Below are 24,238 nucleotides of genomic sequence, written 5' to 3'. Positions count from 1 at the left end.
GTACCGGCCCTGACCCCCTCCTTCCCCCACCCTTTTTTTTTTTTTTTTTTTGGTTTAAACTCAGCCTGAGACGGAAATTGCCAAATTTAAATGAGAGGAATGACAAGGGCCCCCGTACAGCGGCGTTCCTGCAACTCCCGTTTCCGGGGCGGTTGGGAAACACGGCGCGCACGTCTCTCAGCCGGCGATAAAGCTACATCAAACATTGCACAATTCTTCCATAAATATTCGCTTCATTTTTTTTTTCCCCTTTCTTTAAAAGATTGAGGTGTTTTTGGCCATGCTCAAACCTCTGCTGTTTGCTTTCCACGGGCATTTGCGTAATCGAACTATATTGGCACAGGCGTTCGTGCAAACCAGATTTCAAAATCTGGTGTTCGGGTGCTTGTGAGGATGGATTTTGAGCCTCCGTCGAACCCTGCCATGGGTCACCTGCCGGATCCCCAAAAGGCTGCTCAGCTCTCAGAGATGGGCTTAGGTTAATCCCTAGGACAGTGAAAATGAACAAAAATCAAGCACATTTGCACAGACAGGTTCCTCCCGCGTTGAATGCGAGCGCCGACCAGATTCACACACATTATCCATCCGTCTAATAAATCCTGCAGAAACACTTGCAGTTGTCTGGTGGAGATACTCAAAGTTGCAGTTTAAAGATCAGTTGCTTTTTGTCATTATTCAGCTAAAGAAAACTGATGGATTTTGGAAACCCCTCAGGTCCTCACGGGTACCTGTGAGGGGTGGGAGTGCGCAGGGCCCCTGACCCGAAGGAAGGGGTGAAGGGCGGAGAGGCACCCAGAGCCGTCGCTGACCCCGGCAGGATCTGTTGCCAGAGGCGAGGGGACATCTCTCTCCAGGCCACCTCTCCCTCGCAGCGTGCCGCCACCAATTCCTGGGCCACAGCTGTGCTCTGACCTCCCTGCTGGCGGTCACGCAGCACAGAAGGGGAGCGAGCGCTGCCGCCAGAAGCATTAATGAATCCTTTTTGACACGCTGCCGGGGCCGTGTGGGAGAGGAGGATGCCTCCCCAAATGGCTGAGGGGTGACACCCCTATCCCCACGGTCCATCTGCTGCACCGCATATAAGCAGGGGACCAGTGGCAGCGTTACGGAGGAGAAGTGGACCAAATATTCCCCCCATACCCCTTCCCTTCCCACTACACACTGTGGCTTAAGGGGAAGAGTAACTCTAAGATGTTCAGGATTCTTCTGCCTGCTCAAGTCAACCAGGGACAACGGGGAGCATCACACAGAACAGACCCCTGCCATATGCTAGGGATTATCTCCAAGGAGTAGGTATAGGATAGGCATACAAAGGTAGCTGGTATGGAAGGGACATATCTGCAAATGCAGCATATAAAGGGGTAATTTCACCAGCAGCACTACCAAAATGTTTTAATAACTTGAGCAAAAATTAGGTTTCCTAGACTTGACCTCAGATGGCCAAAACTACACGTTCTCTGAGCAACCCCGTAGCATTGGTACAGCAGAAAACTCATTCCTCTCTAGAGCTACAGCGAGTTCATGCAACACCTGAGCCACCCTGCCGCTCTCGCAGCCCCTTTGCCTTCATGTCCCCCCTCCTTCCGACTGCCGCTGCCAGGAGCCAAGATGGGTAAAGCACATTCGTCCCTGTTCAGCAGACACCAACACTGGTCACCCTACTTTCTCCACTCTTTCTTAAGTTAGTAACCTAATGCAGTCAGCTGTTTTGTAACCAATTTTTGTTTTGTTTAACAGAATTCCGAGGTCTGAGCTCACATATAAGGTCTTTCTTGACAAAAAACTTTCTTCAAAAAGTCCTGGCTTTCTCAAATGAGGTCATGTTCTAAAAGTCTTTAATGCTCTCCCATTTTGCCTTAAACTAACCTCGAGGCAAACAGAAGACTTAACAGTTATGATTTTTTTTTTTTTATGATTAAAACATGGTCTTTCAGTATGACTCTACTCACCGCAGCAGGCCAGGATACCATTCTCATGAACAGCATTTTGCTTTTGCAGCAAATTTCACACGAACCAGAAAAAAACCCCAACCCCCAAACCAATCAGGGTCTCTATATAACTCATCTGAAAGGATTACTGGAGGTCTGCTACTTCTACTTACCTTCGTACTAGGCATCTATTAAAAAAAACAGTTCCAGGAACACAGGAACTAATGAAGACTGCTTTCCTATGGATTTATGCCTGTGATTAATTGCCTGTGTGTAAGGTGCAAGCTCTAATTGAAGCTGGTCTCATGCCTGGAAACTTATAAATGTCTCTCCCTTATCTGGATTACCGGATACCAGTACGGAACACAGTTTTCTTCTGCATTCTTCTCTTTCACCTGCACACTCACAAAAAATTCTTTAAATGTAGTGACCGTGAGATCTGCCAGATTTGGTTGAAATTAAATCAGCTCTTCTGAAGGTGAATGATCATGTATGCCATACTTCCACAGGAAAGGGAGAAAGGATAGTGCCTCCTGCATCAAGCCTTGGTTAGTTTTACCACCTCTTTTTGGTGGTAAAGCCTCTGTGAAATACTAACTAATCCTACACCTACTCAAGTTTAAAAAAAAAAAAACAACCATGACTCAAGATGGTAATTAAAAATTCCCACATTATTGAATATTTGTCAGAGTACTAAATAAGCCATTATTCTATTTTGTCAAAAGAATCACAATTAACAAGAAAAAGCACCTTCTCCCCATACCTTTCAAATAAAGCAGAGATATAAAAGCAAACCACACTACTGGGCTTAAATTAAAACAAATAATAATTCAACAATTTTATCTTCAACTTCAGTCGACTCATTGGACAAAAAAACCCCCAACACTCAGTACTTTCCATACCTAGAATTTCCCTCAGTAATGATCTCAAACACAGAAAGTGATTTTTTAAATAGGTACTGGTTTTCTCCTGAGTATTAAACTCTTTTGGTGGTGGTTTTGGGTTTTTTTTTTTTTTTTTTTGAGTACCATAACCTGCTCTTCCTTAAGAAATCTTGGTTTGGAAGCTTGCACAACCCGAGGCTGAAGTTACATTACATTTTCTTGCTCTCCAAAACTTGTCTGTAACTGGCACATGAAAAATAGGATACGCTGTTCCTTTGTTGTAGCATTTTACTATTGCAGTACTTGCTTGCCATTTCCAGCATGTTCCTAGGGGACTTCCACATACAGAAGACATGTGGATACAGTTTCTTTTTAATTCTGTTTTTGCAAGAAGTCATGTAATCACCTGTATATTCAATTATTCTTCCCTAAAAAGATGACAGTTGAAATTACTGAATGTTTTCCCTACAATGGAAAGCCGCGTCTAGCTTTATATTTTCCTGTTGACTGCTGGTCGTGCATCAACATTTACCACAATAATTCTCTAGGTCATAAAACACTCATTTTGAGGGAATCTCAGTTAAGCAAAGGAGTAATTGTGTTTTGGTTTTGTTTTTTTTTTTTTAAGTTACCATACAAACTTACAAAAATCATGTCATATAATGAAATTTTAGTATTTTTCACTGGCTTTAAAAAATAAGAGTCAAGTCACTACAGACATCTGAAGTAAATCTTTTTCCTGACAACTTGAATTATTCAGCGGGATTTCATCTTTGTGGAAGTTCCTTGAAAAAATAGGAAAATTTATCTTAACTGTCAACTTTGCAAGAGGAGTTTAGACAAACCTTGTGAAAGCTTATAGTTGAATGAGCCAAATTGATAAAAATACAATTTTCCCAAGATGTATATTTAATTTCTTTGCAACTTGGTGTTTCTGTATTTTAGTATTAGTCATATAGTGTGAAACCACACTCATTTAGGAGTTGATGAGCAATCAAAATTTGTGATGATCAGTCATGGGTTTTTTTTTTGCACTAGGGACTATACATCCTAGGCCTGAGACATAAAGGTACTTTCAGTCTGAACAGAAGTCACTTTTGAAAGCATTTTTATTCGTCTTATCCTAGATGTCAGCAAATAGATGTTTGGGGGTTGTTTCACCCTGGCTTTTGACAGTTTGTCTGCTTATGTGGGAATATGGAATACATTGCAGAACTGTAAAGCAGTCATAAACTCAAGTCAATTTTCTGAGGCACAAGACATCCACACTGGTCTAATAATTAAAATACAAAACTTTACTATCAGTCAATTTACAATGATGCTTTTTAAAATGTCTACTAAAGCAGTCCAGACATACTTGAGACTTCAAAAACAGTCTAAGAACAGCTTTGAAAACAAGTAATTCCTGGTGAGTGTGAAGACTCGCATGTGAATCCCTAGCCTGCTCAAGACTGAGACCCCTCACTGCTGTGCCTCTGAGGCAGTCTGGAAAGGTGCGTTTCATCCAAAGAAACGATTCTCTTCATTTACCAGATTTGTCCTTTAGGACAGGCAATGTCTTTTGCTAGATAAACTCAGAGCTGCAGAAGAGAGAAGGGATTAAAAAAAAACTTGACAAACAAGGAAGTGATAAGCAGAAAACCTTTCATGCACACAAGCCATTGTTAATACAGCCTGGATCCTGACACTTCTGCCTCTGCTTAACAGCAGCTCTGTGTTCTGGATTTTCTTGCGAGGGAGGAGGAGAAATAAAACCACAGGCACAGAGGCAGAAGGGGACAGATATTCAAGGTTACCTGAGAAGGAAGCAGATTTGACGTTAGCTGTTCACATGAAAGTCCTTCCTTTGGTGCAAGTCTGAAGCTGAGTTATGTCACTGAGACCAACAGCCTTGTTTCAGACACAGCACTGACCGCCGTGCAAGTTTCACGACTCTTTTCCCTAGGAGCACATAAAAGAAAGGAGGCTGCTAGAAGTGGTAGCAAAATCTGACAGAAGACTTTCCTAATTTAACAGGTTAAATTATTTCCCATTTATACGTAGAAATTAAGAAAATCACCATTAGCAAGTATCATCTCTTGCTATTTGTAGTAACAGTTCACAAAATCAGTAATTTAAAATTCAGTGTCTTGCAGGCACCCTACCCTTTCTGGTGTCTCTCAGTATCTTAGAGGAACACATAGAGGAAATACACTCTATTAAGCTTTAAGTGAGGCCTATTTAACTAAGACCTCTTTTGGACTAGCAAAGAAATGACAATGCAAGTTATAAAATAAAGTTGTGGGGTTTGGGGTTTTTTTTTGTGGTTTTTTTTTTTTTAAAAAAAAGATGTGAAGCTACTCAGAATGAGCAGCTGAATTAGACTGAGACACACCAATAAAGCAGCAGGGATACAAGCTGATTTTACCCTGAGTGGTCCTTGCAAAGTCAGACCAGTTCTAGGCACGCATCAGTTCGGTACAGTGACTGTGCAAGTTTCAGCAATACAAATTCTTGTACCTGCTGGAGACTTGAGCCAAGATATCAGACATGTAAAAACACATAAGATTTGGCATAAGTTGCAAGAACATAATAAAACAGGATATATATTTCTGTTTAAATGCTTAACTCCAAAAATGCATACTTACCTAATACCTTCTCTGTTAAGCCAAGTAGTCGCTCCGAATTGCTCTAACTAGGCATAGCTTCCTCAGTAAAGGAAGGCACCCAGCTAGATGCTTCGTACAGCAATATATAAATGTATAGAGATATATACACACACGTGCATTTGACATACATAGTGTAAGAGTTACAAATAAATTATACTAATTCCTGCCTGTAACATGGAGGCAGGGGAGCGCATTTTTTTAAAATTATCTTAACATCCAATTGCTCATTTAATGAAAATGGCGGGTGAGGCGGGAAAGAGGGGAACACCCACAGCTGTTGAAACCCGTGGGTTCTTAACCACAGTTTGGAGTAGTTTTGGGGAACTCTCCCAGAGGGACAGAAGATACGTGGTTATTCAACTCAATGCTAATGTTCCCTTTATAAAAGGGAACAGCCTGGCTTTCTGCTTTACCCTAAGGCGTCTGCTGTCCAATTCACTGGACCTATTCACACACAGAAAAGCATGAAGAAAAATTTCCTGTGGATTTTTAATTTTGAAGGAATCTCTGATACTACAACAAACACTGCCAAATAAAACAGGCTGTTATTTCACTGTAAGATACGACAGTTTACATCAATATTTGTATTCTCCTGAAGCAGAATGTACTGCTGCAACACCTTTCAGTTATGAGCAATGTCTCTATTGATTAAGACATCTTGTATTGGTTTGTTTCTTTGGTCCAGCTGTATCACATGGACCGAACTTGCAGGTGTCTACATAGAATCATAGAATGGTTTGGGTTGGAAGGGACCTTCAAAGGCCCTCTAGTCCAGTCCCCCTGCAAGGAGCAGGGACATCTCCAACCAGATCAGGTTGCTCAGAGCCTCATCCAACCCGGCCTTAAACATTTCCAGGGATGGGGCATCCACCACCTCTCTGGGCAACCTGTTCCAGTGTTCTACCACCCTCAGTGTAAAAAAGTTATTAATCAAGCTTTAATTGAGGAAACAATGTTTAACTACTGCAGCAACTATGGATTATCTCATGTCAAATTTAATAAAAGAAACATTTTCAAATTCACTAAGGACTCACACTACTGCATTGTTTCATGCGACTGAGCTAATATGCATTCAGCCACCAAGTTTGAAAAATTATTCAAAGTGATACAATTTTCCCCCAAACCAGATGCTTCTAAAGCAGCTGTTGAAATCATAAGCTCAGTGGCCTCCTTCCATGGACGCGACACTTGAATGTCCTTACCCCTACCCCCACCCTCCCCTTTGTAGGGGTCTGAGAATCAGGAAAGGATAGTGCATAGTAAGAAAGGGCACCTGTGGGAAGGCAGTCTGTCAGATGCAGAAATGTACTCTCCATGTCCAGTGACTTGCTTGTTTCAAGTCTACAGAAAACAACTGAGTTACTGGTGGATGTCTTCCCCTGGCACAACCAATGCTAACACATTCCAGAAACCAATCGGTCTTTTCCCTCTTCTCTACCTCCCTATTAGTTTGGAGTTCTTCCCCAGTACCAGCTTATGAAGGTAAACATTTGTCATTTTATAGCAAAATCATACACTGTACTTGATCTATCCCTTTCCCCCGAAACAGTCTCACAGAAATAAGCTTAATTATATACACTCTAAAATGAATATGAGTACTTGAAGAAAAGAACACCATCCCATGTTGTATTATCTTTTGTTATTCAAAAAAGCCAAGAGGAAACTCTTGGTAAGAGTGGAGCATATTAATTATGACAAGACATCATGACATACCAGTTGAGATTTAAAGGCCACTAATAACACTTTTTGTAGTAATTAGTGCAAGATAGTTATCCCATATAAACAAGTATTTGATGGTAGACTTCAGTGATAAACAATTCACTTGATGACATTTACATATAAATACACATAAATAAAAGCCTACGTAATTTAGGTTTGTAGTTAACAAAAAATATGGTCTGAAATGAATTAAATGTAGTTTTATCTAGCTGGATCAAAGCTCTTCCTCTAATGATACTCAAGTATACAGGGTATGAAAAGCATAATTGTAAAATTCTCAATTTAGTAAAGTACTACTCTATAAAACAGAATAATGAAAACAGCTCTTACAATTTAATGTAAAGTATAAAATCGTATATTTACATTTACATACACTTTACTGAACTACATTGGGTAGCTCACAGTAAAAAAAAAAAATCCCTTTTTGAAAATCTTTCAAAAAATACATCAGCTGCAGATATGATCGAAAGTTACTACGTTAGCAGCTGACAAAACATCTGTAGTAAAAATATATTTTAGGAAAATACCTGGAAAAATCTAAACACCAGTAAACATTTTAAAACTATTTTTGAAGTAAAAATTGTAGCAAAAACCAGAATAAGCTAGCTAGGATAACAAGAACTATTGCATACTGCTCTTTGAGAGCCACATAGCGACTTGGAACAGAAGGAGCAGATACAGTAGGAGTTATGTGGTGTAACAAAGTGGAAACCCGAGGAAAATAGGAAACCAGTTATCCGACTTCTCTCTGTTTATTACCATATTTACTGGGAGAAGTATAAGAAAAAGATGAGAGATGCCCTCTCACTTAGCATATCCTCCATCAAAGGCTAAACCAAATTGGTAAAAGGAACCCAATTTCAAGAGCCTTGGACCCCAAACTTAAAAACATTTACCGTGTTTACTTACAGTTCAGTGAATAAGAAATCGGATTATTACACTACAAGTTGCAGGTTAACTTTAAGAGTTAACACTATTTGCAATATGAAGTGCTTTTTAAATATATATATCTATATAATATATAGATATTTGTAAAATACATGTGCAGATTTGATAGAACAAACTGTGGAAATGGCCTTCGAGTCTTTTTTTCCCATCATTATCTAAGGAGTTTCAGGATTCAACAAGGATTTCCACAATATGATCAAGCTCATTAAGATCAGATTTACAGTTAGAGTTAGAAGTTGCAGTTGTTGGAGAAGAAAATGTTTCAAGCCCATCACAGTGTCCCATTTTTGTGTTGCTCATCATGCCTGTTAACATAGTATCAAGATCATAGTAAGAATTGTCAACTTCTGAAAACAGATCTTCAACAGAATTAGGACTTTTATTCTCCAGTGTCTCAAATATTTGATCTAATGATTTTTGAAAGTTTCCTTTATTTTCTTGCAGATTCTCCATTTCCCACACATTGCTCTGCAGGTTTCTTGGAGCTTGCACTGAAGAGGCTGTTGACATAGTTTCTGAATTATCTTGTGCCTGGTCACCCTCAAAGTCTTTATTGAAAGTACTATAGCCTGGAACATGCTTTCCCTCAGCTTGTTCCCTAGATGAACGACAGAGAATATCTGTTGAAACAAGACGATCCAGGGATGTCTGCCCTGTACTCTGTGTATTTATCATCTGCCAAGTCCCATCTTGAGTCATTTCCTCTTGGATCTGCCGTACCGTGTTGGCTATAAGTACCGAACGACAAAGGTTAGGTTCAACCAGCATGTGACACAGCTGAAGTTTAACCAAGGACATATCTAAAAGTGACTGCCGCTGAAGATTATATGAAGGAATAGCCTTAATACCAGCCAGAGTTCCTTCAATATCTTCTTCGCCGTCAAAACATTTTCTCTTTAATCCTCGCACAAACATTGTGTCCTGTTAAAAAAAAAAAAAAAAAAAAAATTCTTGTACAACATAAACAACTCAAGAGGGAGGTGAAAAAAGACTAAAAAACAAAACAGAAAACTTTAATCTTAAACAGCAAATTCTTTTAAAGATAGAAACATCAGAATTGTCATACCAGGTTACAGAATGGCCAGTGTGGTACAACAGGGGTCAGGAACATACGGACTGGGTCCCAAAGACGGCACTCGGGAACCAGGGGTGAGCAGGTCCACAAGTCATGGCATCGCAGAGAGGCAGGGGCTCCCAGCTCCTGGCTCCCATTAAACTCCACACTTGATGGAAGTCAGGAGCCGCTGCTTCACACAGAAGCAAACATCTCAACGGCTGCATTTCACCTATTGGAGAGGCAGTTTCTCCTCGCTCCTCCCGAGTTTCTACTGGCATGCTTAACCTCTAATTTTGGAAATAAAAATACAACCTGGCACACCATCTTTAAAAGATTTGACTCCTCCAGAACATCAACATGCCTAACAGAGTAACATGAAATAATACCACGGGCAGCATACTTGAAAAGGTTAACTTATTTTGGCTACAGAGAGTCTAGATTTGTTCCATGTAACTTAAGACATTCGACTGAGGTGCCTAAAGCAGTCCCTCTGGTTCCCTTACTCAGGTGAGTAACTGAACTGTGTAATTCCAGTATGAATTGTGCAAGTTCCACAAGGATAGGCACCATCATCCTCTGTCTGGGCTTCTGTACTTCTTTCTCAGTTGACTATAAGACAGCAAAATTTCCATATGCCTAGTTTAGGTTCACCAGCTAAAAATAAGTGGGGTGCATCCAAGCCTCTTATTATTTACATCTAAAAATAACTTGCAAAATTTTCCAAGGTATGACTTTGAAGCACAAGCCTCCAGATCTTCTTCTGAATTGCACTAATTTTGACAACAGTGCCTCATGCAAATATTGCAGCTCTCCTGAAATACAAAGTAACTTTTTTTTTAATGCCATAGATATAATTTCTTTTAGTCTTACAAAAATAAGGCTGCAAATGAAAGCTAGTACTTGATCTTTACATTTATGCACCTTTGTTATGTGCCTTCTAAATCTTCTGTCCTTAGAATTCCTATTTTCCCAATATTTGGGCTTTTTTTTTTTAATGTACTGACCCAAACAAAACAAAGTTTTTCAACTAAAAGCTGATAAAACCAAAATACTATAGCAGTGTCTTTCTGTATCATTTTCCATTTCTCTTGGTAGGCCCTTACCTCTGCCTTGCTTTTCTGGTTTCTATGGCATATTCCACATATTTTCAGAGAGTGCGCTCAGCTTTTTCAGAGTCACTAAAAATCCACCGAAGTGCAACAACATTACTCCTTTCAAAATACATTACATGCTTATCTACACTGAAAACCTGGGGATAGCGCAGTAGCTAGATAAACATTTGGTCTGATTCTGCACAACACTTCTTACATTGCTATATATATATATATAAAATAACCTTTTTTGTTTGTTTGTTTTGCTGACTCTTAAAAGATTTCTTTCCACTGAAGGTACAAAACTCTTTCAAAATAATAATATGCAGAAATCATAATATGCAAAAACTACAATATAGAATACATGAACTTGGTCTTACGGGCATTTTTCATAGATTTCTTCAAAGCTATCCATGGATTACTAATCTATTAAATGCTTTGGAAGTTTCTTTTAAAATTTTCTCCTGTAACCTAACATATTCGCATTATTCCCATTAAATACAACCCAAGTTTTTGCCCAATAGTGCCTTTTCCAGATTTGTAGATAGTCCTGCAAACTATCAGAGGACAGATCATTTAATTTTTCCTACAAAGTCGTATGTACCATAATTTCTAAACACACACATCCCAGGTGAAACTTGAGCTCTAGAAACATCTTTTGGGACTACTAATCAACCATGCATGATTATGTCATCAAACATTAAACACTGTGCAGAGTTTGAAGCTTCTTTTATTTCAAATTATATTCTCGTGAAGAATAATTAAAAATTTAATTGAATGTTAACCTCGTCTTCATAGATCTACTATTTGGCATTTAAATGCCTTTTAAGGCACACCAACAGGAGAACCGAACGCAGCAGAAAACTTGAAAACCTTAATACATCACACACACTTGCATCTGTAGAAGCAGAGGAAAAAATGTTTATGGATCCTTAAAGGTAAACCTTCCACAGCATTGACTGGATTTTTTTCTATAACACTTACTTCCAATTAGTATCTTACATTATAAAAAGAGTTCTTTGTCACCCTGTTCTTGAGACTGCACAAAATACTAGATTATAGTTTCATTTAAGAAGCACAAAATTACATACCAGTAATTGTGTTTGATGTAGTCCTTCCTCTTCTCCCATGCTACTGAGCAAGAGTCCATACAGTAAAAAGTTAAGAGCACCACCTACCAAGTAGCAGGAAGCAAGATGTCAGCCGAGTACAGGAGATGCAGAACAAAATAGTTTCCCATTTCAGGAACTTATACACCTCTAGATTTTGTCAATTGCTTCAGTATCTCTATCCTCACAATACTCCTACAAACTTGACTGGTACTATTAAAGCCAATTTACAGCTGAAGCACAAAGGTGATTTGCCCAACAATACAGACAAAAACCGTGGCAGGAGACGGAAAATGCCAGTTTAAGTCCAAGTCCTGGGCTATCACCCTGACCTTCGGACCCGCCTCTCCCTTATCCCTACGCCTTTGTCATTTAAAGAGCAAACAACATCTTCAGCGATCATCTGAAAAATCTGAACGTGCACAAAAGCACACTGAAAGCAAGTCTTCATTACTTTTAACACAAAACTATACACTTTTCACCTTTGTTGTACAAAACTATCTATCTCTGTAGCATCTAGAGGAAAAGAGCAAGCACGTACAAATACAAAACTGAAACACAGCAAAACCAGGGAGAATTTTCCTTTACCAGCACAGAAACTTTATGAGTAAGATTTACTTTGCAAGATGACAATAATGAAAGTAATGACAGTAATTAAATTGTTTCAATTATAAAGGCTGAGGTTTTAAAAACACATTTAATGCAAAATAAGATTTGATATACCAAATACAACTACCAAACACATGCAACAGTTCCTTTAATTACTGAAACCTAAAAGAATGCTCCATTTCAACAGGCTACAAAAATTTATAGAATAAAATATGAAAACAATTCAGATGCTTTTCTAGACATGTCTGTATAGTACAAGACAGTTCAGTGTCCGCAACTGAAGTAAACACCTAGAAAAGAAACAAGTAAAGAGGATGCATATGGACATCTATTTTTGTTTTCTATTGTGGCTGATATAAAAAAAAAATTTTTGAAGAGTGCTTGCTTTCAAAACTAGGGAGGAAGGAGACGGCTGAGAAAGGACTTGGAGGGCGGGTAGAAAACTGCATACTTGTCAAAATACCACAACCCCCCCCACACCTTAAACATTCCCAAGCCAAAATCTTTTTACTTGATCTCAAAATATTCAGACTAAAATGCTGTTATGCCATTGGAAACTGTATTTCAATCAACTCATAGTCTCATTCTCTTTCACAGACTGAGCTCACAGCAACACTCAAGACAGGGACATGAGGCACGAACTCCAACTCTAGTGAGACACCGTAATATCAAGTCAATAAAGTATTTCTTATTTCTGCCAAACACCTTGTGAAGCTATAAAAGTTCAGCAGTTTTTGCTCCCCAGGTATACTTTCAAAACACTCTAGAAATGAGGGCAATCTCTTTGAGAGCCTGTATACAGTAACTATTTGAATCCCTAAATTCCTATTAGATACATTTTTAGTTTAGGATGGGTAACACGGGCATAAATTTTGTTTAAAAAAAACCCAACCAAACAAAAACCTACAAAAAGTCTCACAACAACTATAGATAAAAAATGATGCAGGCATGAGAACAATAAATTAAAATATTTTCTGGTGCTATTTTGGGTATCTGACAATTTTAGAGGAAAAGGCTTTGGCCGTTTGCCTCCCAAAACAGCAGACTGATACAGGACGGGACCATTGATGGGCATGCACGAGTTCGTAGTAAAAGAGCCATTATCACATTCACAAACTAAAAGACATAGGGGAAGTTGGCAGAGCAGTCTAGCCTGTAATCTGTGAACATACTAAGACCTGCTGCCTCTGATTCCAGGAGCTTCCCTAGAGCAATAAACAAAACATGTGGACCTCTGTGAGCATAAAGAATATGCTCATCAGAACAATTACTTCTTCAGATGCTATTAAATGGCATACAAGCATGCCTCAGAACCTAAGTGTTCAGTAAAAAAAAAAAAAAAGATATTAACTTCATAGCCATTATCAGATGCAATTAAAACCTTGCAAATAAACAACCTACCCTAGACTACCCTGAACTATCTCCAGCAAGCACTCATCTCAAGAGAATACTAAATTTAAAACTTAATTAAAATGTAACCATGTTTCTCTATTGATTTACACATTAGCACACGCAAAAAGGTATTAGCCATTGTATAAAACCTCTTGGTACAAGACAGCAAGATTGCTGCTGCTTTAGAAGCAAGGTCTTCAAAATTCCCCGACAATTTCAAGCAGCATCTGTCTCTGTCCAAGAGGCAGTATCTAGACTAGCTATATTATCTCCCTTCTTCCACTGCTATCTGAGTGTCAAAAGCTCAAACTTACTGTGTTAAACTTAACTGCTGTTTGAAATAGCTGTACAAGAAAAGCTGTCAAGGAGACAACAGCTATCTGTATCATAATACTTTATTATTAAAGGAGGTTTTGTGAGTTTTTGTGGGTTTTTTTTGTTTGTTTTGTTTTTTTTTTCAATAGCAGCACAGGGAGCACAGTATTATGCAATTCATTAAAAATTTTGCTTTTGGGATTGACAGATTCGCTGTCTGCTTTGCAAATAAGGTGCTTTAAATGTGATCCAATTCTTACTAGAGCATCAACTTACACATTCCAGATTCACACTCAACTCAGATTCCTGTAGTAACATGCTGACAAAGATATACTTAAGTACTTAAGGGAAAACATTGCTTCCTAAGAGCTGGGGTAACAGAGAAGATAGGAGATTTTAGCACTGTTCATCTTCAGAAGAAAGCAGACAAGAACTACCTAGGCCAGTGCTGGAGGTTCTCTTAAGCAGAGAGCTTTTTCTTTTTGTACAGCCATAAGTATAGTGACGATGGTTAGCAGGGAAAGGTAAAAGGTATTGTATCTCCTCCCTACCACTCTAACCAACCCCCTCCAAAACTGTCCTTTATAATAACTATATCAAAGTTATGTGTAAGAGTGAAAAGGAGATGGAAACCAGGTGCTCCGCTTTAGGCATGCATATGCGCGCATGGCGGTGTTCAGTTGTAAGGTGGGCTGCAGACACAGCAGAGGGCTGGTAGGGCCAGAAACATCCCTATTCGGACCGGGACAAAGGCACCTATAAAGCACTGGGGTTTGGTCCACCCCCCAGGCGCAGAGGGCTGGCAGACACCTCTCCAGGCCACGAGGGCTTCGGGAAGGGGCACTACCCCCCGAGGAAGGGCAGGCTGGGATGCAGAGACAGCCGCACGCCCAGGGCAGAGGCGACGGCAGCCAGTGCGAGGAGCAGAAAGCTCGTAGAAACGACGGAGGCCGGGGCAGCTGAGCGGGGGGAGTGGGGGGGAAGGCGGCCCGCCAGAGCCGGCGGGGAGAGGCGTGACCAGCGGGCGCGGCCGGGGCGGGGAGCGAGGCGCGGCGCAGGCAGGCTGGGGAGGGAGCGCGGCGGGGGCCGAGGCGGGGTTGAGCCGCGATTTGGGGAGCCGAGGGAAGTCCCCGGCTACGGCGGTGGGAGAACAGCGGTGCCACGGCCGGCAATACCGCCGGATGGGTGCCCGGGGGTGGAGACACGGGCGATGAGGGTGCGCGGCTAGGGAAGGGACAGAGCGGCGGAGAGGGTCGCCCGGCACCGACAGGGAAACGGCCGCCCCCCGCCCCTCTCACCGCTCCGGGGGCGCGCGCGTGCCCGCCAACGGCCCCGGGCGGCGGTTACTGGTCGTCCCGCGCTCCCGGCAAACGGCCCGCCGCCATTTTGAATCGGCTCCCGCCTCCGCGAGCTCCGCCGGCACCGGCTCCCAGCCCGCACCGTCCCCACGCGGAGCCCCGGGGAAAAGGGGAGGGGAGGAAGGCAGTTGGGCCCGGCACCCCACGCCGCGCCTGATTCAGCCCCGCCCCGCCTGCCGCACTCACCGCCCCGCCGCTCCTGTCGCCGCCGCTGCCTGCGAGCGCAGCAGCCTCCGCTCCCGCCTCACCGACCGCTCCGCGTTTGAGGCAGGGGGCGGGGCCAACCGTAGAGACCGATCCCGCCTACTCCCGCCCGCCATCTTATTGTCAAAGCCCACAAAGGAACTCGCTTCCTCCTCCCCCGCCCCCGCCTTCCCGCTGAGGGGGCGGGCCACTTCCCCACCAGCCACGCCCGCGGGGGAACGGCGGCCGCTATTGGCCGTTGCCAAACCATGGAGACGCGGCTCGCCGCTGCGATTGGCGGCGCGGTTGCCATGGCTTCCGGTCTCTCCCGCCCCCAGGCCCCGCCTACGGGAGGCTGCGGGGTTGCCATGGCGCCCGAGCCCTTCCCCTCGGCCCTGAGAGGCCGGCGGGAGGCGAGGCGGAGCTGCCCCGATTTCAAACGGCAGCCAAGACCCCGCAGTGTGTCTGGGCTCCCGGCCACGGGTTCCGGCGGGAACAGGTTCAGACCTGGCCCCCGCTGCAGCCCGCGGGGCGCCCAGGGAGCCGCGAGGAGGGAGGGGGAAAGAGAGGCGGCCTCCCCCGCTGGGCCCAGCCCGACCGCTCTTTGCCGTCAGGCGCCGCTTCCCTCAGGCCCGGGGAGCTCCCGGCGCCAGCCGCTGCTGGCCCGCCCGCCTCGCAGCCGCTCCCCGCCCCCGGTGCTGCCGCCCCGCGGGGGGGTGCCAGGCCTCATGACTCCATTAACAAGGCCTGTGGCATTTCCTGTGCGGGCCTGGCCTCTCGGCCCCGGATCTGCGAGTCAGAGGGCGGGGAAGGCGCTTCCTTGGGGCGAAGGGAAGGGGTGAGGCTTCGCGCCCCTTAGGAAGCCGCTGTCCCAAAAGCGCCAACCGTCCTGCTGAGGAGAGAAAAAAAAAAAACAAACCCGAAAGCTTTGAATGCTGCTATGAGTTCCAGCTCGATGCTGCACATCTGCAAGTACTTAGGCCGAGCGAGCGTTTCTCGGTCGCTTTCCCGGTCTGGCAGCTACGTGCCGTCTGTCTGCAAAGCAGCCGGAGGGAGCGGGGGAGGGGGAGCAGCCGGGCTTGGCCTGGCTGCGGCTGCCGGGGCAGAGCTGCGAGGTCGCGGCAGCTGCTGCCGCCAGCCTGCGGCTCAGGCCGGGGTGGAGGCGGGGGAAACTGCTGCCCGCGGTGGGGCTGGGAGAGAAAGAAAATGGAGAAAGGGTGAGCCGGGCAGCGGCGACGGTGGGGGGGGCGGTGTATATCAGCTGGGCTTGGGGCTGAGGTTCGGTAGGAAAAGCTGCGAAACAACAGAGAGCTGTAGCTTGACGTGAGAAAGGAGGAGAAAAATATAATTTCCATACCAAAGCAAGATCAGTTTTTGGCTCAAGACAGGTTACAAAGTGCAGTATTTCCCCTTGGTGTTGTGTGTGTTTGTTTGTTTTTACAGTTTCTTGCACCGCGCTTAGGACATCGTGGTGCAAAAATACGAGTCACAACTTTGCAAGAACAATACCATAAGGAGAGTTGCTCTCATGCTCTAGTCAGCTTGACGTTGGCTGCTTCTAGTTCCGCTGCAAGGAATTCAAATAGGTAATCCCGCAATCAATCCTGCAAGAACCTTTGAGCCTTTCTGGACTTCCCTTTCGAGGCAGTGTGGGTGCTGTTCCCTGCAGCGTCACTGCTGCAAGAGTTCAGTGGTCTTGCTCTTCCTAGTGATAGCGTCATCTATGTACATGAGTCCTCTCTCCTTATCTTTTTTTTTTTTTTTTTTGGCTTTGTTATGGATACAATAAGAGGGTCTTGGCATTTTTATTTGTGTGTGTTTTTCCCCAATAAATTTTCCAGTGAAACAAGAGGATGTATTAAAAACATCATCTAGGTTTCTGATTAAGCCACTGAACGAAAAATTGTGAAAGGTTCTTAGCACTCTGTCTTCCTTCAAAAGCTGAGAAACTGTCTATGTCTCATTGAGGTATGACAATATCTGATTATTCTTAGGAGAAAACAACTCTTACTATGTGAGAAACAAAACTTGAAAAGTCAAAATGGAAAATCCAGACAGACTTAAGGAAAACAATACCATCCAAAGAATTTACTAGAGTTAAAAAGAAAAGGTGAAAACCTGGTAATTTCCTAAACAGATATGTATATATTGAGAAAGCTATCTCAGCCCATTAAACTTTTGCAGCTAAGATAATCAGCAAACAAAAACGGAACTGATGCCTAAGTTAAAGTTGAAGTTCTAGAGACAAAGCATGGACCTGAACTGGAAAGAAATGTCTGCAAAGCAAGCTGATAGGGGAAACTGAAATGAAAACTAACTGCATACAGAAAAAAAAAGAAAAAAGAGGAGAGGGAAATTGCTGGTCAAAAATGGCAGGAGATTTTTAAATCAAAAGATGGTTCAGAACATGTACTCAAAGCTTTTGGGTAATTGAGAGGCATTGCACCTAGTGAGACACTGCAGAGCAACCTGCGTGCTGATGAAATGTCTAACACAGGTGACAGGGAAGAAAATGATGCAAACCAGCTGAGCAGATCTTTCCTAGGAAGATGGGTCACCACTGGCACCCAGCAAAATCTTCAGAGAAAGTGGCAGTGCTGAGGGAATTCAAAAGCACTGGCAGCCTTTATAAAATTGTGATTGCCGAAGATGAGTGAATGCCTGAAAACAGGAGGTACAAGGCTGGTTTAACAGGAACAGGCATTCCCTCGACCTCTCTGAGCGGATCAAAGGCGCAGATCCCTCCTCAGCTCGTGTTGGGGCTTATTTGAACTGGAACTCCTGCCCAGGAGCTGGAGGGCTGAGTCAAATGGACTAAGCCCCTTCCCTCGGCTGGGCAGTGGTTAGCTTGTGCTTGGCGTGGGTGAAGGTCAGGCCTGGCTTCAAGCTGGGAGAGCTGCATGTGCACATGGGCTTTGGCCATGCTGCCTCCCCCGCGGATGAGCGGCTGCGGGAGCTGCGCTGGCAGCCAGCTCCGGCTCTCCCCATCCCGCAGCCTGCCTGCTCCAGCGGAGAGCCTGCTCTCTGGGGATCCTGCCCTGCCTCTTCCTCCGGCGGTGGCTGGTACCGGCTGGTGTGACCTGCGTGCCATGCTGGTTGGAAATCAGCCACTACTCTCTCCCAGCCCCCTTCCTTCCCTTCTGGAGCAAGCCTGTGCTGGGCTGTGCTTGATGTCTCAGGAGCTTTGCTGCTCCTTTCTCAGAGCTGCTCAGCCCCTGCTGAGCTGGCCAGACTTTCACACATCAGTGGTGACGGGAATGCTGGTTTAGAGTTGGACAGTGTTTATAAAGCCACAGAAATTAATAGGATCTCAATGGCTGGGAGCAGGGCTGAAACTGCGCTTATAAAAGACAAAAAAAAAAAACAAAAAAAAAGGAAGACAGAATTTCCAGTTTATTTGTGCAATTTCAAGCTGCACAAAGGATCTCAGTCCGTGACATTTCCACAATACAAATGATTATAATAATAGGGGGTTTTAATAGTTTTAAAAGGCTAATGCAGATGTTCTTTATGTAGGTGAATGAGAAACAGAAATACATGCAGAGTGACGTTCTTCACTTTCCACAGGATCCCTGCACTGATACTATTTCTAGCCCATGGAAAGGTCTCTCTGAGGGTGTGTTTCTTGGGCTCTGACAGGCGCTGTCTCTTACTCAGTGTTTGTACGAGGCTTAGCACAGTGTTTCACAACTGGTGACTTGCAAGCTCTCAGATAAAGAGGTTAGGAAAATTAGTCAGGAGGTTGCTTAAGCTTCGAAACAAATGGTTTCTGCGAGATAGGATGGAGTCCTGTCTCAATACCAATACTCAGCTGACAGTGAAGCATTTTCCACTCTGCACTCCTGTGTGGCTGCAGTGTTTTCTGTCTCTGGTCCGAGGACCCTGGGGTTTACGCAGCTGGGCGAATAGTTCGGAGTTTGTGCAGTCAGAGGCAGGAAAATGTGTGCTTGCACTGCCGGCGCTTGAAGCCAACCAGACATGACTCAGCCCCGAACTGGAAGCCGTGAGCTGTCGTCAGTGCAGTGCTGTGCTCTGGCTAGCGAACCTTATTGAGAGACAAGGTGTGTTAGCTCAAGCTCTGCTGTACCGGCACCATCGCCTGAGGTTTGGAAGAGTTTTGGCTGGGATCCCGGTGGTTCAGAGCGGGGACAGAGCTTGCTTGCCCCTGCCTGCTAAAGACAATGAGGAATTGCTCTGAGTCTGTATTGTTTCTCCCATAATTACTGTTTGATTAAAGTGTTTAAGATACATTTGTCTTTTTAATTTGGCTCCAGAGTAGGGCAGGAGGCCCACTCCTGTATTACCATTTCCTTTAAGCCCAACCTGGCAAATTCAGATTACCTCTGAGATAGGCGCTGTTATGAAACAGTCCAGAGTGCTTCTGCGGGCGAGCACATTCCTGCAGCAGAGCCAGCCTAAAAAACCCAGGAGCAGATGGAAGAAAGGCTAAGGAGGGTAATTACATGTGGCTGTTCCCTAAGAAGTAAGCCTGTTGTAGCAGCTCAGCTGGGCCCTGTAAGCCAGGTACAGGATACAGCTTCGTCGCGTGCGGTCTGCAGCCACAGTGCAGTGAATTTAAGAGAAAGTGTTTTCATATCGTTACAGCGCGTTAATGTGTGGACCACCAAAGGTGGCTGGAAGTTCTACTCAGCCTTGAGTAAGGCTGAGCTTCTCCTTCACCACTCTGAGTCTGCAAAGGCTGTTTGCTCTACCTGTAGGAGGAGGTTGGACAAAGAACAGCAGGTGTCTGGTGCCTGTAAAACAAAGCAAAGCATTTTTAGTGAGTGAGTGAGCATTTGTGGGTTAACTGTAGCTTGATGTTGGATGGTAATGATGCTGGCATCAAATGTTAGTGGCTTACAAAATGAGAATAGCATAGAGCACTCATCACACCAGCTAATCCGAGCACCAGCTAATACATGTCTGAATATGGCAACAGCTGTCTGGCTGCATGGGCTCAGCCGGGTGTTGTTGCTGGCAAAAAACTGAAGGGTGGTAGCGGACAGGTGATGGGAGGGAGGGTACATGGCTGTCAGTACAACAGGGGCAAAGCAAATCCCTTCCTAGGCACAAATCTGACTGCCTCAGGGCACCAGCCTCAGGCTTTAGGTTTTATGGCTGTGGATATCTGATCTATCTACTAGGAGGGCAGGGGGATTAGGGATGACATGAGCTAAGAAACGAGTCCTTCTTAAGAACTTAGACAGACTGAGAAACTCTATGAGTTAAAACCAGCACCACTGTGTTTATCCAAGTCAGCTAGTAACTTTATGGAACCGATAATAAATTGTTAAGAAGAGGTATTAATATGTTTTGACTGCAGGACATGCAGTGGGAACAGGACACAGGAAAGCTGTTGCTAATCTGCAAACTCTTTTAGCTGCCTGGCTAAAGTGGTCATGTTGCGGTTAAGGACCCTTCACAGCTGTAGAAGCTACTGACCGTCAATTTCGTCTTAGAGTGGAAAGAACCTGAAAGAAAGAGCACCCTCATATTACAATTTTTGTTTATGCTCCATAACCACCAGATGTAACAAATAGAAGTGTTTTCAGCACGATTTACAGTTGCCAGCCTATTCAGAAGAATTGTTCTCCATGGTGGGTAATATGCAAAACTACAAAAGCCAAAAGGGCTACAAAGCACACTTGAGAAATTCCAGCTATGAAACCACAAATAATGCATATGCGCGCTGGCAGGCAGGGGCCAACAGCAGTATGTTGTTGCTAGTGTTGCTAGTGGACATCTGTGGTAAGAACAAAGCCCAGATGACACGAAGTTAAGACTTTCGAAGCGGTACCTAGCGAGATACAAAAAACTGCAATAGAAACCTCTAGTGGCAAGACACCGTGTGCTGTACCAAACAGCAAAATTCTCCAGATTATGCAGTGGCAGTCAGCAAAGATGGATTTTAAAGTGCTGAATGTTGTTTGGAGTTTTATTTTAAGGCTTCTAAGCCCTCTTCTGGGTCTTGGTGGTAGTTCTGGTTTATGTTTGTGAGGGACAAGATTGTTTTGTTGTTGGAAAAGTGTTGCGTTATAAAGGTTTTCTAATAACTAGAGGAACACACCTACTTGTTTCATAACAGGAATTTTCTTTTAAACATACGTTTTGGACACTTGAATACCATGTTGTCTGGTGCTGCTTAAAATATGTGTTCCATATCTAAGCATAAATACCATAGGGTATGACAGTTGCTATAGCAACTAAGCATCTACTATTAAATAGCACCCACAAGCTTGAAAAACATGTGCAGCCTGTCACTACACAAGGTATTCCTTTCTTTGCAGCAAGCTAAGTACCATGTTTTCATCTCTGGAGTTCATCTGTTTCTGATGAATGTGTTTGTGCTGTGCATATGAAGATCTTTTTTTTTCCTCCCACCAGCTCTGCCTTCCTTTGAAAACCACAGATACTGTAAGAACAAAATAGCCTGAAGCAGTTGCAAGCTGAAGAAGTTAATAAATAATTCCTTTTTCATATATCCTTGAACATACATTAGAGTATGGCTTTCAGATCTTTTAGGTCAGATTTGAGGTTTACACCTTTGCTGTTCTACATCATTTGATACTACAGTGTTTTGCTCTTGAAACCAGCCTTTTGGAAGGCACTGTGCTGTTTCTAGAAGTCCTCTCCCTGAAAATTACAGTACCAGTGGGAAACTAATTTCTGCAGTAGTGGCAAACTGGAGGAGTTCTAATTCAAAAGCACGGTTAAAGCTAACAAAACTTTTAAGAATATGTAGGTCAGTTGTTTATTTTTAAGTTTACCTTAAAGTTGTTAAGCATTGGGACCATGAAAACCAGGAGAAAAAAGTAGAGAAATAAGAACACTGAGTTTCTTATGCAGTAAAGTCATTCTAGTGGTTGAGACTAGTACCAAGCCATGGAGAGCATTAATCAAATGTGTTTTTCCTTAGATCTGTCATTAGTAACAAGGAGAATAAAATTAAGCATCAGTAAGAGAAATATGCTGGTATAGAAGTTAACACTTTATCTGCAAGTTAAATTGATCCTCTGTGCTCCTTGCAAGAGTAGACAAAGGCTGAGACGGCTTATTGGAGTGTTTGGATTGTTTCCAAATTTTGTTTTAGAGTCTGAGGAATTGATAGGTTAAACAGGAAAACGTACTGTATCCACAAATTATTGCTGATGTTGATTTGATGGTGACTTATCTGAAGTAGAATCTGTAAGAAAAAATATGCCATAAATTATAGTAGGAATATAACAATTGTAGTTTAATGAGGGTGTCCAAACATGATCATAAGAAGTAGGTAAACTGAGACACAAAAAGGCATATTAAAAATACGGGGGTTTTATTCTGTTTTTTCCCTAAGAGAATGATTGCTTATGCCTGTCTGCCTTACCTGGTTAAAGGGTTAACACGGTGAGAAGCATGAGTAGGAACACAGATAAGAGGCTGGGAGCTGGTCTTGTTCTCTGCTCTGGTCCTGTGCCTTAATGGGAATGACAGCTTTGACTTTTGTAGCAATAAAGGAATGTTAACTCATGTCTCCTGGTGCGCTGTCAGCAGCCAATGGTTTCCCAGCAATGATTTCAACATGTCTAATGTTAACGGAATAATAAATCTTTAATTGGCCTTACTTAATCTGACTAACAAATCACCAAATGCCCATAGACTTGGGATAAAGTCACCGGAGCTGCAGCGAGCAGGGGTGTGGGATGATGGAGAGAGGGGTTTGCTGAGGCAGGGAGGTAGAATGAGGCTCTTGAAAGAGTTGTTTAGAATTTGCTGGGTGTTTAGATACCGCAGGGACTGGCTCAGCTGAACGCCTTAGATGTACGTTTACCTCCTGCCACTTACGTCTTCTCCAGGGAATCACAGATAGATCCTGGCAAGCTCCATCCTCCTCTACTTTTTATTGTGTGATGCCAACGGAATTGACTCTCTTTTTCTCTCCATGATTTTTCTTGCTTGTTTTCAGTTCTGGTTTTTGCTTCTTGTTTTTCTGCCTGTTTGTAGCCACCGTTTGAAAAAGTTGTGTGTTTCCACTGTAGCTGGATAAACATTATAACCCAATCTTGTCGCTAACTCAACAGCTATCTGTATGGTAAGCATGAGCACACATACACACATGCTCATCTGTATGGACTGTTTTACCTAGCTGCACAAAGTCTTACAAATTTATGATTACAGCCTGCAAATTTAGGAGACATAAGAGAGAGAAATTTTTTTTCTTCCACTGGGAAGTCCACCATAGCCAGCAGGAGAAATAAACTGGAGTCTGGTGCCCTCTTGTGACTACATTAAACCCCTGGAAAAATATCATCCTGCGTCTTAAAAGGTATCAGGGCTTGAATTACACTGGAAAACACAAATAAATTTATCCAAAACAAAAGCCAGAAGTATAGAAAAAGGGAATTAATCTCTCCTTTTAATTTCTGAAAGGAAATTTCTGCTGCATGGCTCAGAATAGAGGCAGTAGACTCACAGTTGACTGATGTGCTGAATATTTGAATGATACATTGCTTTCATAAAAGTGTTTCTTCATGTTAGTCAATTAGACATATGATGCTGAAGCACTGACAAGCCAGAATTATACATTAATATAGTTTTACATCATGGAAGGATATGTCCAACCTATATTTCTACATGCCTCCCCTCCCCCGAAAAAATTCTCCAAATTCTGGAGGTGTGAAGTCATTGTGATCTGAAACTATGGGCCAGCAAAGAAAGTTCAGATTCGCATTCAATTTTCCACAACCTTAATGAGAGGAGGGCTGGTTTCACAGCTTTGGTTTAACATCACGTTGATTTATTTGCAATGGCTTTCAGTATCTCCAGAGGAAAAAAAATCTGGGATTTTTCCTTGTACCGTGTTGTTTCTTATCTTGGAATTTGACTAAGAAGTGGTTCTATTATCTAAAACTGAATGCTAAGAAAACAAAAAGATAAATACTTAATAGAATTTCCAGTTTTTTCCCTTTCATGCAAGGGGAATGTTTCTGGTCAGAAGAGGGAGTGACTTGACCTTGAATA

General features: G+C 43.1%; 1 protein-coding gene across 5 annotated transcripts; it reads right to left on the bottom strand.

Annotated features, from left to right (window-relative positions):
* Nucleotides 1-7,080: 7,080 nt before the first annotated feature.
* On the bottom strand, nucleotides 7,081-15,361 carry CDCA4 (cell division cycle associated 4). 5 transcript variants are annotated; one of them, XM_086749300.1, is made up of 4 exons: nucleotides 15,245-15,267; nucleotides 11,367-11,449; nucleotides 9,194-9,471; nucleotides 7,081-9,048 (listed from the first exon to the last, which is right to left on the bottom strand). In XM_086749300.1, the coding sequence occupies exons 3-4, from the start codon at nucleotides 9,236-9,238 to the stop codon at nucleotides 8,293-8,295; spliced, it is 801 nt and encodes a 266-aa protein (XP_086605426.1). In that variant the 5' UTR covers nucleotides 9,239-9,471; nucleotides 11,367-11,449; nucleotides 15,245-15,267; the 3' UTR covers nucleotides 7,081-8,292. The 5 variants fall into 5 exon arrangements, with proteins under 5 accessions (XP_086605426.1, XP_086605430.1, XP_086605428.1 ...); XM_086749304.1 differs by lacking the exon at nucleotides 9,194-9,471 and having other exon boundaries at nucleotides 15,245-15,361; XM_086749302.1 differs by lacking the exon at nucleotides 15,245-15,267 and having other exon boundaries at nucleotides 9,194-9,374; nucleotides 11,367-11,709.
* Nucleotides 15,362-24,238: the final 8,877 nt, after the last annotated feature.

Source organism: Chlamydotis macqueenii, chromosome 5 (assembly GCF_036417535.1).
Source record: "Chlamydotis macqueenii isolate bChlMac1 chromosome 5, bChlMac1.mat, whole genome shotgun sequence".
In the NCBI taxonomy this organism is placed as follows: Eukaryota; Metazoa; Chordata; class Aves; order Otidiformes; family Otididae; genus Chlamydotis; species Chlamydotis macqueenii.
The sequence above is the reverse complement of the archived record's forward strand: the minus strand, read 5'-3'. Positions and strand labels throughout refer to the sequence as shown.

Excerpts from the sequence above, each read along its gene's own strand:
- CDCA4 (XM_086749300.1), bottom strand. The coding sequence starts at position 9,238 with ATGTTCCTGACCCCTGTTGTACCACACTGGCCATTCTGTAACCTG. Across the intron at positions 9,049-9,193 it reads ACTGGCCATTCTGTAACCTG|GACACAATGTTTGTGCGAGG; the intron begins GTATGACAATTC and ends TTTTTTTAACAG.